This window comes from Furipterus horrens, unplaced genomic scaffold (genome assembly GCF_987537825.1).
Source record: "Furipterus horrens unplaced genomic scaffold, mFurHor1.1.pri manual_scaffold_9, whole genome shotgun sequence".
In the NCBI taxonomy this organism is placed as follows: domain Eukaryota; kingdom Metazoa; phylum Chordata; class Mammalia; order Chiroptera; family Furipteridae; genus Furipterus; species Furipterus horrens.
In genome coordinates this window covers 32,659,652-32,677,478 of record NW_028327179.1, presented here as the reverse complement: position 1 = coordinate 32,677,478, position 17,827 = coordinate 32,659,652, and the positions used below count along the sequence as shown (strand labels likewise).

The 17,827-nt window shown below is 38.0% G+C and overlaps 2 protein-coding genes and 1 pseudogene across 5 annotated transcripts in view; 1 reads left to right on the top strand and 2 right to left on the bottom strand.

The window, feature by feature from the left end:
* Positions 1 to 269: 269 nt before the first annotated feature.
* LOC150001543 (calaxin-like) lies at positions 270 to 15,522 on the bottom strand. Of its 3 annotated transcripts, XM_090287231.1 has the most exons (7): positions 14,464 to 15,522; positions 8,348 to 8,503; positions 7,027 to 7,131; positions 3,712 to 3,866; positions 1,585 to 1,689; positions 996 to 1,101; positions 316 to 371 (listed from the first exon to the last, which is right to left on the bottom strand). In XM_090287231.1, the coding sequence occupies exons 1-6, from the start codon at positions 14,639 to 14,641 to the stop codon at positions 1,009 to 1,011; spliced, it is 792 nt and encodes a 263-aa protein (XP_090143357.1). In that variant the 5' UTR covers positions 14,642 to 15,522; the 3' UTR covers positions 316 to 371; positions 996 to 1,008. The 3 variants fall into 3 exon arrangements, with proteins under 3 accessions (XP_090143358.1, XP_090143357.1, XP_090143359.1); XM_090287232.1 differs by lacking the exon at positions 996 to 1,101 and having other exon boundaries at positions 270 to 371; XM_090287233.1 differs by lacking the exons at positions 316 to 371; positions 996 to 1,101 and having other exon boundaries at positions 1,593 to 1,655.
* Positions 5,180 to 5,919, top strand: LOC150001544 (translation machinery-associated protein 7 pseudogene; annotated as a pseudogene).
* A 25-nt stretch (positions 15,523 to 15,547) lies between the features above and the next one.
* FAM133B (family with sequence similarity 133 member B) overlaps positions 15,548 to 17,827 on the bottom strand; it is a 42,298-nt gene continuing 40,018 nt past the window's right edge. Inside the window, exon 11 of one of the 2 annotated variants that reach the window (XM_090287234.1) lies at positions 15,548 to 17,741. In XM_090287234.1, the coding sequence (XP_090143360.1) occupies positions 17,655 to 17,741 (87 nt within the window). In that variant the 3' untranslated portion in view covers positions 15,548 to 17,654. The remainder of the gene's footprint in view (positions 17,742 to 17,827) is intronic. The other variant, XM_090287235.1, reaches the window with a different exon arrangement.

The window sequence follows — 17,827 nt, the reverse complement described above, 5'->3', positions numbered from 1 at the left end:
TCTGGAATAATGAATGTTTCAGGTTTCCAACTCCTGTGGTTGAGGAAACAAGAGAAAAGAGGGTTGGCAGTACCTGATTCACAGTATTTGCCACAAGACCCAAGGCTGCTAGCTAACCTAAATAAAGTAAAATTAACTTATCATTACCTATTGTAGATGTTATTTTGATCCATACTTAATATTACAGAAACTGTTCTTATAACATTACCTCTCACCTTGCAATAACTATATGTGAATTAATTGAAGGAAATAAATATAGGCAACCAGGATCTGTTTTTTATTTTAATACAAATATTGAGTGATTCACATTCAAAAGCTAGAAGTCAGGTGTCTAGGTGTCTGAATGCCAGGGCTTCAAAATCTAGACAAATCTGTAAAGTAAAAAGTAAACTATTAGAACAAAGTTGAAATTAGAAGCTTACATGCTTTACTTAACTTGTACTAAGAATTTACTTGATCCAAGGAAGAAATTAGAATTTGTAAACCCTAGACTTCTACCACTACTTTTTTTGCACCCCCCCCTTTTTTTTTTTTCTGTTAGAAGACCACGTAATGGAAATCCAATTATATCCAGGCCATTTCCATATTTTTACTGATAAAAACAACTGGCGAGGGCACCAAAAAAAATTCAGATTCAACTGTTTGGGGTGGGGTCTGAGACTATATTTCCCATAAGTTCTTAGGTGATCCCATTGCACTGGTGCAGACTACACTGAATAGCAAGGCTCTAGATAACTGGGCCTAAAGTCTGGGAGCAACTGAAGAACTGTTGGTGTTCTGTCCAGACCTAAGTAGTTATCCCAACCCAGTCCATTATTCTATATTGTTTCACCCATTAGTCTCTTAAAATGAGAAGTCTGCCTTTCAGACATCGCTTTTTAACATTTTTAGACAACTAAAATGTGGGAATAGCCCCGGCCAGGTAGCTAAGTTGGCTGCAGTGTTGTCCCATATGCCAAAATGTTGCAGGTTCGATTCCCAGTCAGGGCACATACCTAGGTTGTGGGTTCAATCCCCAGTTGGGGCATGTACAGAAGGCCGCCAATCAATTTTTCTCTCTTCTCTCTCAAATTTATATAAACATATCCTCTGGTGAGGATTCTAAAAAAATGTGGGAATAATTTAACAGCAATGGGACAAATTACGAGAGATGAGCTGAGATGGCTAAGGATAGTTTAACATTCAAGTTCATTCACAAAAGTCATCTGAATTACCAGAGAATAAAAGTTTTTTAAAATATATTTTTATATACCATGTTTGCTAAGCATGGTTGATTGAAGTTGGAATTAAAGGAAATGCTAATGAGTCAAATTATCAGGCTGGCTTTTATAGCTCAGAAAACTGATCAAATTCAAACATAAAAGAAACCTTTCTGACCACAAAACACTATAAAGTACTATATTATGTGTCCAAAAATTTTTAAACTTAATTTATTCTCATTGGCAACATTTGGGTTGAAAGAGATCAAGTTTTCTCTTAAACTTACCAGAGAGCTGAAGGCCTATGAAGGTGAGTGTCTAGCAAGTGTTATTTTCAGATCCTTTAATATGTTCCCTCAACCAATTTGGGCTGTTGGCACTGTACCTTTGCTTCTGGTAAACATTGTCCAAACACCTCCAACAAAAGTCTCTCTTCTTTCACTGCTTTTTCAAAGTCTGCAAAAGATATCTTGCCATCATTGTCATAATCCTAGAGGGGAAGATGATTTCTCAATAAATGATGGAGTCGTTTTTAATTTTGCATGGAAAATTACTGTCTAGAATGCAAGGTTATACCAAGTAAAACTAAGTGCACATTCTTTAGGCACTACCTATATAAATTTAAAAGTACTTATAGGCCCTGGCCAGGTAGCTCAGTTGGTTAGTGTTATCCCAATACACCAAGGTTGCAGGTTCCATCCCTGGTCAGGGCACATAACAAGAATCAACCAATGAATGCATAAATAAATGGAACAACAAATCGATGTTTCTCTCAAATCAATAAAAAAATACCTAAGGAAGCCGTGGCTGCTGTGGCTCAGTGGATTGAGCTTCGGCCTGCAAGCCAAGTGTTACTGGTTCGATTCCCAGTCAGGGCACATGACTAGGTTGCACATCAGGTCCCCAGTTGGGGGCGCAAGTGAGAGGCAACCACACAGTGATGTTTCCCTCTCTTTCTCCTTTCCCCTCTCTCTAAAAATAAACAAATTAAAAAAAATAATAAAAGGTTAAAAGTGACGCTGCTCAGTTAAGGAGCAAGGCACCATGAGTTAGAGCACTAACAGTTCAAGATGAACTAGAGCCATGGGGACTGCTGCTAGGCCTTTTAAGCAGTATGGGGAGGGAATGGCCCGACCTGAATTACAAGTAAGCAGGAGAGTAAGTCGGGAAGAAGAGACCTGCCTGGAGTGGGGAATTCATGACAGGGAATATGGATGATCAAGTAAGTCATGGGGATTGCATATATATAGATTCTGAATGCCTTTAACTGCTTAAATGAGTTTGGATTTGATTTGATGGTTTTCTTCATTTCTGAGTATAATTAAGTAGGAGTTGTTGAAAGTCTAACTTAGAGAAAGGTTTGAATAATTTGTCTGAAAAAGGTTCACTCCATAACATTTCCTTTTTAAAAAATATTTTATTTATTTTTAAAGAGGGGTAAGGAAGATAGAAAGAGAGGGAGAGAAACATCAATGTGTGGTTGCCTCTCACACGCCCCCAACTGGGGACCTGGCCTGCAACCCAGGCATGTGCCCTGATTGGGAATTGAACTGGCGATCTCAGGTTTGCAGGCCTGCATTCAATCCACTGAGCCACACCATCCAGGGCTTAATCACATTTCTTTTCAAAAAGGAGAGGGTGGATTTGGAATGAGGGAATATACTGTCTCTCAAGAAGCCTACACTGGGCCTTAGCAGGGTGTGGTGAGAATATTTCTATTCTAATGGAAGAGGATACTCAAGTCTGTGTTAGCTGAGTCCGAGACTTGGCAATCCACATCATTTGTTTCCTTCTTGAACTCCAGTGTAATGGTGAGCCAGGCCCTGGCTGCCTTAAGGTCACAGATCTCTAGCATCCAGTTTAGGGTCATAGTAAGAAAAAGGAGCGAAATGACTATGTCCATAATAAATTGATATTATTGGTTTCATTGAAAGATGAATTCTGCACCCAGTTTTCTAGTGTTATCTTGAGTAAACCTGTCTGTACTTCAGTTTTCTCATTTGCAAAACTGAAATAACTGCTACTTCATAGGGTTGTTTTGAGGATAAAATGAGTTCATCTATTGAAGTTCTGTGAGGGCCTGGCATATATTAAGCACTTCATAAAGAACAACTTTAATTATGTTATTTTATTACAGTAAGTGTTCAGATGAATTGGAAGGCTAAGGTTATGAAGACAGATTGGAATAGCATCCAACTTTATACAAATTAATTCTGCTGCCTGGCCCCCCAATTAATGAGACTTGACTGATACTAAAACATTTTAAACTAAGAAAATTAACATTAACTTGGTATAGTGATTAATTTTATTACCCAGCAATTACATAAATATTTACTGAGCACTCATGATCAGTCAGGCACTGTTCTAGGCAATGGATAGAGCAGAGAACAAACAAAAACTCCTGCCCTCATAAAGATTACATTTATTGTGGAGGGAAATACTTCCTTCACCTCTGGCTTTATTCCAACATCCATTTGACTGGATATAAAGAATTACAGTTTTTCATTCTTACCATTTTCTTCAGTGTTATATCTACCAGCTCTTTTATTCCTTCATCAGTCTCTTCCTCGGATGACAGTTGGTGTAGACTGTTCCTCAACATGTCAAATATTCCATCTCGAGAAATGTAACCATCATCACCATTCAAATAATAAGCTTCAAAACAGACTTTTCAAAGCATAAGAAGTTTAAGAGTTGGTTAAGGACAGTTAAAATGTCATTAATCCTCTCCTTAGTTATTTCAACATATAATAAACAAGAATAACAATTTATACAACCTACAATTATTGGCCTATATTGTGAGAGATTTTAAAATAAAGCACCTTTTATTATATTTCTTTCCACAAGATTAAATACTCACTGGAATGTGAAAAGAAAAACGTATAACTTTTGAAATACAAGGTTTAAAAATGTTATGAAGCTCTTTGATCATATAATATATATACACAAGTGCATAAAATCTCAGCAGTGTGATTCCCTTCTTATGTAGAGCACAAAATAAGTACACACTTGGCTATGTCACTGACTACATTTTTCAGCATGTTTGGGTAATGAGTCAGCCCTCTCCTTGAGGCCTGCCCATCCGCACTACCTAGTGTGATGGACCTCTCCTTGGTGTGACTTGAATCTCATGAAGTAAGCACTACCACAGTTCATTCATCCCCGAGTAACTTACTCAGGCCCTGGGAATACAGCAGTGAAGGAGCTCTTGTGGCTTTTGTAATACAGTTAAATGTTTTAGCAAAAGCAATAGAACCACATATAAAACTTCAATTATCAGATTAGCTTTGCCTTTTTGTTGAGTTTCTCCCAATTTGTTGTACACATGAGTATGCAACACAGCCTTACTAGAGGTAGTGTTTTACCCCCAAGTTAATATACCTTGAAATGTGTATGAAATATTTTTAGGAAGGGAGGTTAGAGGAGGAAAAGTTTTTTGATAGTATGATGCTCTTCAATCATGTACAGCTACTTTCGATGTCACAACCATTTCACCAGGTATCAGTATTACCACAAGAACTGACATCCAAGAAACTTAGCTTTTCACTTTTAAGTGAGACTTTTGTACAGGAATGTTAGAACAAGCTTAAGTGGCAACTATATTTAAATGCTATCCTGTAAAAAATTAGACTGAAGAAAAAAAGAAAAACCACAAAACTAGAAACAATGAAATATAAATGTCAGAAAGTTGACAATTTTTAAAAATCTTGCTATCACTTTAAAAATGTGTTTAGTTTAGGGATCTTCTTCTGAACATTCCAAATCCAAATTCAAGTGGAAGAATAAGAAGGGATAAAAAATTTCCTTATGTCCTCAGAACACTGCAGTCTTTTCTTAAGCAATTTGACATTAAGCAATGTTTTCTTGAAAACTGCTATTTAAAGTTGTTTAAAATTCTCTTTCCAGGTTTTCTCACCCTAAATCCTGGCATCAGACATGTAAAACATAAGAAATACACATCACACCAACGGTGAGGAGAGATGAGGTGAGGTGAGGCCAGTTATTTCGAGGCAAAATTGTGAACTGGGAGCTTTTTGTTCCTTTTCTGTAAGAAGCTCTTCAGAGTCCTCCCTGCTTGGGCTTTCCCCTTTTCACTCATCTACACTCACACTGGAGTATTGCTACCTGGTGGTTTAATGTGGGTTTTACCTCGTTTTATGTCTATTCCTCACTTTTTCTTAAATGAAGAGACAAGCAATGGCCCTAATGTGACTTGTGCCGTGCCCCATATCGAGGCCCACTTCCTGCTGAGCCCAGCAGCAGCCTCAGACACCTCTGCCCCTCAAGCTGATCAGAGTTGGCATAAGCCCTGGCCCTTAGTTTCTGTTATTAGCCTAGGCCTTAAGCCCAAGACCCATCCTGGTGACATTTGAGCATTACAGAGCCAGTGAAGGAAGTGTTTGGGGATCCTTGGACTAGGGCCTCTCCTATGAAATATCTTTGCAAGGTTGCTATAGAGAACACTAATTTTATATTAAAAAAAAAAATTAGGCTTCTGGTGGCAAAGTCTGGGGAAGGAGTGGCAGGCATCAAGTTTGGCTGCAAAGGTGGCAAGAAGAATCCCCTGGAGCAGCCCAAGAAGCAGGCCAAGGAGATGGACGAGGAAGATAAGGCATTCAAGCAGAAGCAAAAAGAGAAGAATCTTGAGTAGCTAAAAGTGAAGGCTGCAGGTAAAGGCCCCCTGGCCACTGGTGGAATTAGGAAATCCGGCAAAAGGTGAGCTGTTTCTTCTGTTTGGGGCAATGGTGATCCTTAATTCCATTCCTGTTTTAACATCTGCATTCCCTGTCATAACATATTTTGTCACCTATAGGTAAAATGAAGTGTCTTGGAGCCTGTTGTACATTTAAGAACAAACTTTTGTAAAAATAAAACAAAATAAAATAAAAATAAAAATAATAATAGCCATGCAGTGGCTCATCTCTTTAGCTCTTCTCACTCTGCCATTTCAATCTTAGCTGTGAGGTCCGAGTAAACCCAGCCCAGAATCCTGTCAAAGTATGTTCTTCAGTCTTTGTGTTACAGAGTAGGGGTCTCCAAAATTCCCCAGAGCCTGCGGGTTGGGGGATGGGGAAACGGAACAGCTTTTAAGATGCCTTTGCATGACTAAGGCTAATGTCTTACTCATGCAAATGCTTTGGTTCTTCCAAGGCCCCAAGGAGATGGGAGGAGTTTTGACCATGGAATGATGTGGAAAGAGCTTACAGAGCCTATGCATGGTTCTGTGAATGGTCAGAACTGATTCCCACACCTACTGAGTCACAGGATGCAGTCACAGATTTAAAAATAGGCGGCAACCAGCTTAGAGAGGAGGAGAGGAGATCCACATAGTTTGCAAGGAGGGCAGAGAACGAACTCCATGCTGCTTTGAAAGGGAGAACTGTGCATGATCCAGTGCAACACAGCACATGTTTTCCTGGACTGTTATACAGAGGCTGAAGACATCGTACCCCAGATCCTGAAGGAGACAGCTGACAGATAAGGGATGGGGAACTTCTGGGAATGTTTTTGGCTTCTAACCTTTTGGGGAGCAAGGGAAGTGCTGGGTCCCGCGGGAGAACAGGAATCTGAGCTGAAGTGCTCACTGCCCTCCCCAGGTTGGAATATTGTAAATAAAGACCTGTTTTCCTCAACACTAGTTGTTGGGTTTTACACCCAGGCGCCACGTGAAAGACCCTCCTTTCGCTCTGTCATTTGTTCCACCCAGAATTCTGTACTACCTGGAATTAAACCAACTCACTTGAAAAAAATTTTTTCTTTAACATTCACTAAATACAAAATTGGCAGTATATATTACTAAGTCAGTAATCCAATACAGAATCCTTACATTGCAGCTTTTCTTCAAAAGTCCCTCGAAGAAACACTGATAATCCTTCCACCCACTCATTTACGTTTATGCAGTTATCATTGTCTTTGTCAAATGCAAAAAACACTGGAAAAAAGAACATGTAACTGTATTGTAATTTAGTTCTTTTATAATTCAAGAATATGTATGTAAGAATAGATTTTTTAAAATTTCCTCCCAAACTGAGGGGAAAAAAAAGGTTTTGGCACAATCTTCTTGAAAGAGACAAAATTACTGAAAATATGTTTCCCCAAGATTTATATAGGAAAAAGAGTCATTCTCCTCCACGATCAATGATGAGCTTCATTTGTGCTGTTTTGTACAGTTACTATAAACCAAAATGTCCAATGATGGATCCAATTAACGTAGTCACTTTTATTCTAAAAAAGTGGTATCCTGGCTGGTGTAGCTCAGTGGGTTGAGCACCAGCCTGTGAACTGAAAGGTTGCAGATTCAATTTCCAGTCAGGGCACATGCCTGGGTTGCCGGCCAGGTCCCCAGTTGGTGGTGTGCAAGAGGCAACCAGAGCCAACCGATGTTTCTCTCCCTCTTCCTCCCTTCCCCTCTAAAGAAATAAATAAATAAAATCTTAGAAAAAATAAAAAAGTGGCAAAATTTTGTTCTAAAGAGTTTGTATAATGCCTAAAAGTAAATTACTAAAATAATAATTATTTTAAGATTACCAATGAATTCTTAGTTTATCCCAAAGAAAACAAAATATTATCGACTCTTGGGAGTGATGGATATGTTATTTTGATTATGCTGATAGTTTCAAGGGTGTACATACATATGTCAAAACTTACCAACTTGAATACTAAAAACCTGTTAGTGAAAACAGATCACACTAAATAACTTCCTATTTTACAATAAATAATCTTTGATTTTTTTCAGTATAATGAATATCATTTTTGTACTCACTGATACATTTTTCATTTTTATGAGGGAAAAGAAGTCATTTAAAGGTTAACATGTCTACAACATATGAATCCATAGACATCATGATTAAAAGTCAAATGCTTATCTTTAAAAAACAATGCTGTTACCTTATTTAGTTCATTACTGGTTATCTCTCAAAGTAGTAGTTATGAGATAAGAAATCCTGAGTGAGTTTATATTAAGAAACCATCCTGACAATAAAATCAACTGACTTGCATTGTCAGCACTACCAGAACTGTCTTTTCAGTTTGCATTAAAAACTTCAGTCTTTGAAGAAAATTAAATATATACTTGCCATATATTAATCTACATATATATTTATTTGCCATCTCAGCTTGGCCCATTTCAGCCCCTTATGACTTCTTACCCCTGTTCATTAGCTTCTCATCAGTCATTCCAAATAAACTGTATAGGATCGTTCGGAATGCATTAGAGTCTAGTCCAACATGAGCCAATCTCACATCAGCTCTTCCCACCAAGCCATGAAAAAAAATTATCAGACACTCGACTTCACTTTTTGTGACTGTAAAATGAAAATGAAAATGAGTTCATCATTGAGTTCTCCAACCTATTTTTAAAAATATTTAACTAAAAAGCTTGTTTTCCTATGATGCTCGATGCCCTACTGATATTTTAAAAGTATGACATAGACTTGTTACTTAAAAGCTTACACAATTCAGAGGGGTCTCACTTGGAAAGAGGAGTTGGGCCATTTTCATGTGAGTGGACTTTGAACTGGGCCTTGAAGGATGCATAGTATTTTGATAGGAACTAACGAATAGGGGTTGGTAAAGAAGTGGAAAATCCCAGGGAGCGAGAACATGAGTAAAGGAAAGAAGTGGAGTGGGGATTGAGGTTGAGGATGCCTTATTGGAAGCCAGCAAGTTGGAAAGAAGTGAAAAATAAGAGTGAAGAGAATGAGCTGATGGTCAAGGGCCCTGAATGCCTGGCAAGAGGATTAACATTTATTTTACTGAAACTGTTTCTCATGGTTTCATCTTTGGATCATCTGCATGAGAATCAATTCCCTCACCACTGTTTGTTAAACATGCAAATCGCCAGGCCTTGTCCCAGACCTACCTCAGAATTGTTAACAGTGGGCCCAGGAGTTAGCTTTTTTTTATTTTTTATAATTTACTTATTTGTTTACTTATTTTTAGAGGTGAAACGAGAGAGGGAGAGAAACATCACTGTGTGGTTGCCTCTCACTTGCGCCCCCAACTGGGGACCTGACGTGCAACCTAGTCATGTGCCCTGACTGGGAATCAAGGAGTTAGCTTTTAAACAAGAGCTAGGTTGAGTCTTCTGTGCCTTAAAAGCTGGGAAGTGGCAAGCTGTATTGAAGGGGAAACCGGGAAGCACAGAAGCCAGGCTTGGAGCGTTGGGGTTAGGGAGCTGGAAATGAGGTCAGAGTGGGAAGGGAGCCTAAGATACTGCAAAAAATTCAGTAGGACATGGTTGGCTGATTTTCAAGCCAAAACTTTTTAATACTTGTAATTCCTGGATCTTACTCCAGAGACTTAGAAAATTAATGGCAGATTTAAGAAGTTCACAGGTGATTCTAATGCACCATCAGGACCGAGAAGTCAGGGATTAGACATAGTGGGTTAGGGGTATTATAGAGTTAAGCATTTGGGTTCTGCTTCCATTTCTCAGACTAAATAGCTGAGAGACAGACAAGTCACACAGTATGTTTATGCTTCAGAGCCCTCACCTATGAAAATTAGGTATTGTCTGTCCAGATGATCTCTGAGGGTCCTTAAGTTTCTTAAGTCTAATTCTCTGAATTAAGGATATAACTAAAAGAGGGGGGAAAGCTGGCTACTATTTTTTTCTCTTCCTTGTCCGCCACCCCCCACCTTTTTTTTTTGTTGGGAAGGTTGGGAGAAAAAATACTTTAGATGCTGTCTTTGAGATGATTTCAGGTTACCCAACGGGAATTAATTATAACATATAGCAAATACGCAGTTAATAGGGTTCCTACTGTGGTCAAAATAACTTCATTCTTAGGACAATGACTGACAAATCTAAAGAATAAGCAATTACAAAGGTACCTAATAATACTAATTTATGAATTGAAATGGATCCCCAGGCTTCACACTGTAGCTATTATCCTTAATATATGAAATAAAGTTGTTTATCCATCCAATAATCCTTTGTTAAGGGTCTTCTATAAACCAGGCAATGACTCTCCATGGTTCCTGCCCTCAAGATTGTTACACTTTGGTGGAGATAAAGAAGTAAGTGCAATAAAGTAGTACAAACTCTATGATTGATGGTAATTGGGGGTGACCCAAAGGAAGGAATAATCAACTGGGGAGAAAGGTGGCAAATAATTCAGAAGGGTTCCCAGGAGGAGGTGTCACGAGGTAAGACCTGCTGAAGGATTAAGCATTAGCCAGAGGAGAAAGCTTGAATGCATGTTCTGAGGGACGCAGGTGGTTCGGAGTTGGCCAGGTGGCAGGGCTCTTTAAGTTTACAGACAATGGGGAGCTTACTGAAAAATTGTGACAAGTTAACAGAATCAGATTTGCATTTAAGGAAGATCACTTTGGCAGATTCTTGAAAATACCTTATGAATGGTGAATCCAAATCTGACAGGTTGTATTTCCCCAGACCAGTGAAAGAACCTATATGCTCTTCTTATAATGTGACTGATACTTCGGCCTTGGAGAGGTGGGGTCTATCTCCCTCACTTGAAACTAGAGGGACTTTTGTGCTGGTTTCCTTTCAACCAAGGAAATGTATGGTGGAAATCAGGCAACGTGACTTTTCAAGGTTACATGGTAGGAAGGGATGCAATTGCTCTGAGGACAAAAACTTGGAAAGACATTTCTGTTTTGGAATATGAAGAGAAAGGAAGCTCAGAGGTCAATGCACTCTGAAGTGCACAGTTGAGACACCTGTCCTGCTCAATTCTGATGGAGAATTATTACCTGAGTGGAAATGTTAACACCAACACTACTGAGAATTAAATGGATCCCTGAAGAAAGTGAGGGTTAAGCTGCTCTGAGTCATTCAACAAAGCAACGAAGGATTTCAGACCATTTCCAGTGGGTAACTTCTGAGTTTATCCACGTGGCTCACATTTCATTCTATCTACAGACCTTATACATGTGGACAAGGAACAACTGTGGTAGTTGAGCAGTCATGGATAGTGAGAATGGTGTTGAGATGCCAAAGACTGATCCATGTTATTACATTTTAGTTTAGAATAATTTCAGGTTTATAAGAGATGCAATAAGAGTTCCCATGAACTCTTCAGTTTCTCCCCGTTGTTGACATCTTATGTAACCTTGCTATATTTGGCAAAAATAATACCATAACTCTGGCACATTATCAACTAAATCACAGATTTACTGGGTTTCCCATTCATGTTCTGCTTTTGTATTCCAGGATTCATTTGGCTGTCATGTCTTCTCCAATCTGAGTTTTCAGTTTTCCTCGCTTTCCATGACCTTGAGTTATTTCAAGAATATTTCTTAATTCAGCTTTACCAAATGTTTTTCTCATAATTAGACTACGGTTATGTGTTTTGGGGAAGATTACAAGATAAAGCGCTATTCTTGTCATCACACTTCAGGGGCACACATGTAACCTCGATTACTTGGTTAAGCTAGCGAGTACAGGTTTCTCCACTGTAATCAGTTTTCCTTCTCCACAATTTATTCTTATACAGGCCAGTCTCTCAAAGAAAGGGGAGTTAGCTGCCACTATTTGGGAAGGAGTGTCTATATTGTTATTCAGAATTCTTCTGTAAGAAAGATGTCCCTTTTCCATTTATTTAGTTATGTCTCTATGGAGTTACATATATTTTATACCAGTACTGTTATTTCTTCTCAAATTGTTCCAGCTTTGGCCATTGGGAGTTTTCAGGCTGACTCCTGTACCTTTCACATAGCCCCCACCTTCCGCTTTTTCAAACACTTCCTTGCTTTCGACACTGCCTGCCAGGATCATTTGTATCTGCCTCCAATTCCTAGCAGAGCTCCTAAAATCCTTTACCTTTCTAAGTGATACAAGAACTAGGAGTATCTTTTTGTCTTTGGCTGGAGTTCTGGACAAAGCTCCTAAATCCCTTAGTGATAGGAATGTCTTTTGTTCCAATGAGGTAACTTGGTGGCCCCTGGTCACAAAAAGACCAAGCCATGATTAAAAACCTTGGAACTTTCAGCCCCACCCACCATCCTTCAGAGAGGGGCTAGAAATTGCATTAATGATCTATCATGCCCATGTGACAAGTCTCCATGAAAATCGCCAAAATACAGGGTTTGGGGGCCTTCTGGGTTGGTGAACATAAAGTTGCTTAGAAGAAAGCATAGAAGCTGTGTTCCTCCCCACGTACTTTGTTCCATACATCTCTTTCATTTGGCTGTTCCTAATTATATCTTTTTATAATAAATCGCTAATCTAGTAAATAAACTTTCTGTAAGGTCTGTGAGCTGCTCTAGCAAGTTAATTGAACCCAAGGAAGGGGTGGTGGTAACCTCAGATTTATAGCCAGTTGGCCAGAATCTGTGGCACAGTTAACAACCTGGACACGTGATTAGCATCTGAAGTGGGGGAAGCAGTCTTGTAGTACTGAACTCCTAACCTGTAGGATCTCATTTTATCTTCAGGTAGTATCAGAACTGAGTTAAATTGTAGGACACCCAGCTGGTGTCAGAGCATGCCTGTAGGGAAAACCCTCCACAGTTGGTGAACACAAGTGATAGACCTGTGAGTGTGGCAGTAGTGTCAAAGAGAAACAGAAAGCAGTGCAGGTTTTTCCTCTACACACTGTTCAGCTCTGTCAAGGAATCCTGTTGTTTTTTTTAAAATTGGAGATAGCTATTTTGAAACCAAGGTTTAGGTATTGAGTGTGCCTGCAGCTACTGGGGTGTATTTCTAAACAGTCTCAGCAGACTAGCTAGTAAATAAGTATGTCTACTAACCTATGTAGGCACACCCATTGTTATGTCTCACAAAAAAAGGAAAAGCCAAATACTGGACTAGTGGGCCTGTAGGTGGTCCTGGGCTAAGTGCCAGAAGACATGACTGCATTTAAAAACTCATGAACACTCAAGGGAGGGGGCTCATGAATTCACAAGGGCAAGTCTCACCAGATTTAGCTTATTTCCCCCCTTGGTAGGAGTATATCAGAGAAATGCAGTCCATAAAGTATTTCAACAGGCACGTGACAGAATCTCGTACCATTATTATGTTAGTATCTAATCGGTAACAAGTAGTGCCTACATAGCATTATGGTAGGCTCTCAAGTGTTCGCTAAATAATCATCAACCACTTGTACATTGGAGGGGTAAAGGAATAGGATGGAAGAGAGTAACATCTAGATACCAAAATGACCAGCTGAATCAAACAACATGAATTTAGAAGTTTTAAAATTCTTCACATAGCTTTCGAAAAAAGTTCATTAACCTATTTAAGTGTAAAATTTATGGCAAAATGACAATGCTTGTTAAAGACTGAGTCAATCCCCAATTTACCATCAATCAATTGAAACTGACAGGCTGACAGATTAAGTTTCACTTGGAAATGACGATTCTGGTCAGGAATCCTCAAACTTTAGTGTCTAAGATACTTACAAGTGAACAACCTGGCCCCACATCCAGAGATTTTTAAATATACACCTAGGGTGGAACCCAGGAAGCTACATTTTCTTTTCCCTTTCTTCTTTCTTTTTTCTTTTTTTTTTAAGAGAGGGGAGAAGGGAGGGACAGAGGGCGAGAAACATGGATGGGTTGCGTCTCGTATGCACCCTGACTGGGGACCCACCCTGACCAGGGACAGTGAGAGTCTTAGAAAGGTGGAACTTATCCTAACGAGGGAGGACACATGAGAGAAAGTGGAAGTGTCCTGTAATGAGGTTGTAAAAGTGGCTGAAGTAAAAGTAACATCCTCACATTCTAAAAACATTCTCAGAATTATAAATCAGGATAATTTGTAGTCATGCCTGAGAAAAATCATTCAGGGCAAGGAATCCCCCTAAATCTGTTAAGTCAGATTAGTTTTAATAAGCACTTGCCATGTTTAAAGCACCATGCTATTTCAACATCTACAGTATCTCTATCAATCCCCTGAAGTAGAGCAATCATCTGCTTCTATGTATTTTGTGCCAGAGAACTCAGGGAACTGTCCAAGTGAAACTTTATAATTTGAAATCTTATTAAATTTCAGATTATAATAAAATCAGTCCTTGGTTAGCAGATAATCCTTCAGCACTATATCATATAAATTCCCAAACTCTTCTTCCCACATACAGAAGTATATTTTAGGACACCTGAAAATTATTTTCGTGTAAGTGCAGAGATAATTGTTCACTTGCCATCTATTTATTACAGTGACCAAAATATTATATAGAAAACGGAGGAACTCTATTTTCAAAGTTACAAAGCACTTGTTAATGTCCAACTAGTATGTCTACCAGTATTTCTATTTGAATAAAGATGCTCAGGCAATGTTGAATGTCTGGTCAGTACTTACAACTCTTGACAGTTTTACTGATGGATTCCACCAGTTTCCTCAGAGCATTCTGGTTCATGCTGAATGTGGCTTCCACACACTGCAGCCTTGTCAGATAGCTTCGCTCCAAGCCTGGGCGTCCTGAGCTGCCACTGCTTCCACAGTTCGCTGTGCCATACCCGACAGACAGCGTGACCATGGCAACATTTCAACACCAAACAGAAGGTTCTCAAGTAATTGGAAGCACATGCAACAATGATTGTTACCACTGAGTACTAACATAGTGATTTCATTAATGTTACTGTGATCTGAAATATTACAGCAATCCTAACATTTATCTTTTCTTTGGGTCTAAACACCAGTTAAAGTGGTACTTGATATTATTGCCATTTATATTTCCTCAGCATCAATTCTACAGCTGAAAATGTTTCCCTCCTATTTGAAAACAATTAAAATTAAGTGAGATTATAAAGGCCTTAATCTTTTAGTTGAAATAAAATATTTCCCAGGCTATATAAATTCCTTCAAAGTTTATAACCTCATTTGTAAACTCAAACCAAGTACATTCTCATGGTATCCAAACAGAGGCTTCAATCTGGAAGTCTCTAGAGAAATGTGAAACCCCACTTTTATCCCTCCAACTTATAGCTAACCGGTAGGAAAACATGACGTAAGTATCCCAAAGGTGGCCAAAAAACAACTGTTTTAAGTCTTGTCTAATGTCAAATTCTAGTATAGAGAACAAGTACCTTCTGGTTTGTCTGCTGGTCTTCACTGTGGTAAGGCAAAAAATATAATGTACTAAAGTAATTTTTAATGAAATATGTAATTTTTAAAAAGGCAAATACAAAAAGGTTTCTTAAAATTTTTCTACACTGACAATTTTTAAAAAGTGAAGTCTGTCACTTAAGTCTGAAGAATAACTGTTCTCAGTTTCTCTGAGGTTTAGTCTACTGTTCTCCACAAAATGAAAGGAAATTAGGCAAAAGGATTTTAGCGCAGCTTGGCAGATTATAAACCCATATTCTTGATAAAATAAATTCAGGATAGTCTTATGGATTTAAATATATTAAGGGCAACCAAATAAATCCAAGACAACAAGAAAGAGGTAGCACTGGTATAAATTCAATTTTTTAAAAAAACAATCCAAATACTCATCAATTTGTTACAATTACCTTGGCATAATCACCCAAATTACATGTCTTGTGTTGAAAGGGGTGGTTTGGTAGAGGGAGGATGTAAGAGATGCTGACTTGCACATAACATCACCAGTAAAGGCTACCATAAGAGAAATAATGAAAAAGGTTAGGTTATCTCTCAGAATGTCAACAATCTGGAAAGAGCACAATTTTTTTTGCAAAATCACTTACTTCCCCAGTCTATAAAACAAGCAGTTGCCTCTAGTGGAAAACAGTCATCGTATACTGGACCAGTCTGCAAAGATACACTTTTATGTTCACAGCAAAAGTGATTAACAAATAACCTGATAAACTATCTTTCAGCATTTTCATGAACAATTTTGAGAAACTCCGTTTTGGATACAAAATGTCCCTCAAACTTGCTGTATATTCAAGAGCATATAGGTATCTTTTATTAGGTAAGAGTATGAAGCTTTACACAAAAAATTTAAGAAAACGAATCAAGAAATGTTATTTTTACAGCTAAAAACTTGAAGACATGTCTTATCTTTCTACCACTTAACACCTAGAAGTGTTTCTTAATCATTATAATTTCACTTGTGACTCAAAGGGAGCTGATAAGAACACGGGTATTTTTAAGTAAAATAGCTATTTATTTAGCTTCTTGTCATGCCAAAATGTTTTGTGCATATAATGCTATAATTATCACACAGGCAAAATTATACATCAAATTATATTATGTTACCTGATTATATAAAAATGTAAAGTGAAAATGATTTATCAATCCCTTTTAACATAACTAGTAAACAATTCAGCAGGAGATACGAGACACAAAATCTTAGTAAAATGACAGAGCAATAATGTAATTCTCACTTAAGTTTACCTTGTCATAATTTTATGAATATACAAAGACAAACTTGTAAAATGTTATATTTACTAAGATTCTGGCAAGAGCTTTATGTAACAAGACACAGCATAACAGGCTTGCCATTCAACTTGTACATGGTAAGTCTCAGCTTCAATATGAAGCTGTTACAAACTAAACCAAACCAAACCCAAAACCTGCTTCTCACATGCTAAATATTTTGGCAAGAATGCTGCCATTAAATGCAGTAAGGAATTTAAGATAGCAAGAATAAAAAGTTAATAAAAGCTAAACATTACAGCCTAAACAAAATTCATACAAAAAATAACTATCACTGGTTACATAAAATTTTTCTCACTGGTTAAAACTTAACAGTATAAAACATGCATCTTAGAATCTTTAGCTATCAAGTTCAAAAAGTACCAGTGTCTATTTGAAATGACTCCTCTTCAAAGCCAAAGTGTAGTCAAGATTAATTCAAATGTTATAACACATTCTAATACTAAAAATCCTTCAGTATTATTATCAAAGTGGAGGTAAATTCCAGAGCTTCTAGGCTTTCTTGTGCTGCAAAAGGCTTTCTCTGGTTCACTCAAAGCAGCACATGGCAGCCCAAGGATGTTACTAACCTCAGTAAAGCGCAAGGCTGCCGTACCCAGCTCAGACCTCCCAATGAAGCATGGCTACTGTGTCCGCAAAAATAGTATGTATGAGGACAAAAGGCACACTATTCTGCTAAAGAAAATAGCAAACCACCCCCACCCCTGAAAGCTCCTTCCCCGGGTAAATAATAAAAGTATACAAGGGGAGAAAATTAAAATACATTTATCTACAGAGTAAGGATATTGAAATATCAATGCAATCCCTACTTCAAGAACGTTAACTAGAGTCATCTGGTCATTTCTGTTGATTTATCGTTAGATATGTTTAGTCAAAAATATTAACTTTATTTCCAAATAACAACCACTAGTATGACTGCAGTATATTATCTCCCAAAGTTATTAAGCTATGGAAGAGAAAAAGACAGATGTTCAGGCAGCAGGCAACTATTACAGCCCTTCCACACAGTGGCATCTGAGTGGCTACTGATCAGTCCAGGAATAATTCTAGAAACGACAATATTCATGCATTTTAGTAAATATGTCATTATTTCACAGTTGAGATCTCCTCAGACATTGCACTGGATAAGGGAATCCTGATTTTTCATGTCATGGTGAGTCAGGACTCGAACTAGCAGCCTTCTTTTTCTTTTTCTTACTGTGTTTCTTATGTTTCTTTTTCTTTTTTGTTTTTTCCTGTAAAGATAGTTTCGTGTTAGACACTCTACATGGAAATATGCAAATTAAAAACAAGCAGTTTACTACAGTACTTCTGAGCTACT

Coding starts and splice junctions, on each gene's coding strand:
- LOC150001543 (XM_090287231.1), bottom strand. CDS start 14,641: ATGGTCACGCTGTCTGTCGGGTATGGCACAGCGAACTGTGGAAGCAGT. Junction 3,867..7,026: donor TTTTGAAGAAAAGCTGCAAT/GTAAGGATTCTG, acceptor TGCTTTGAAAAG/TCTGTTTTGAAGCTTATTAT. Junction 1,102..1,584: donor AATGTTTACCAGAAGCAAAG/GTACAGTGCCAA, acceptor ACATTTTTTTAG/AATCCTCACCAGAGGATATG.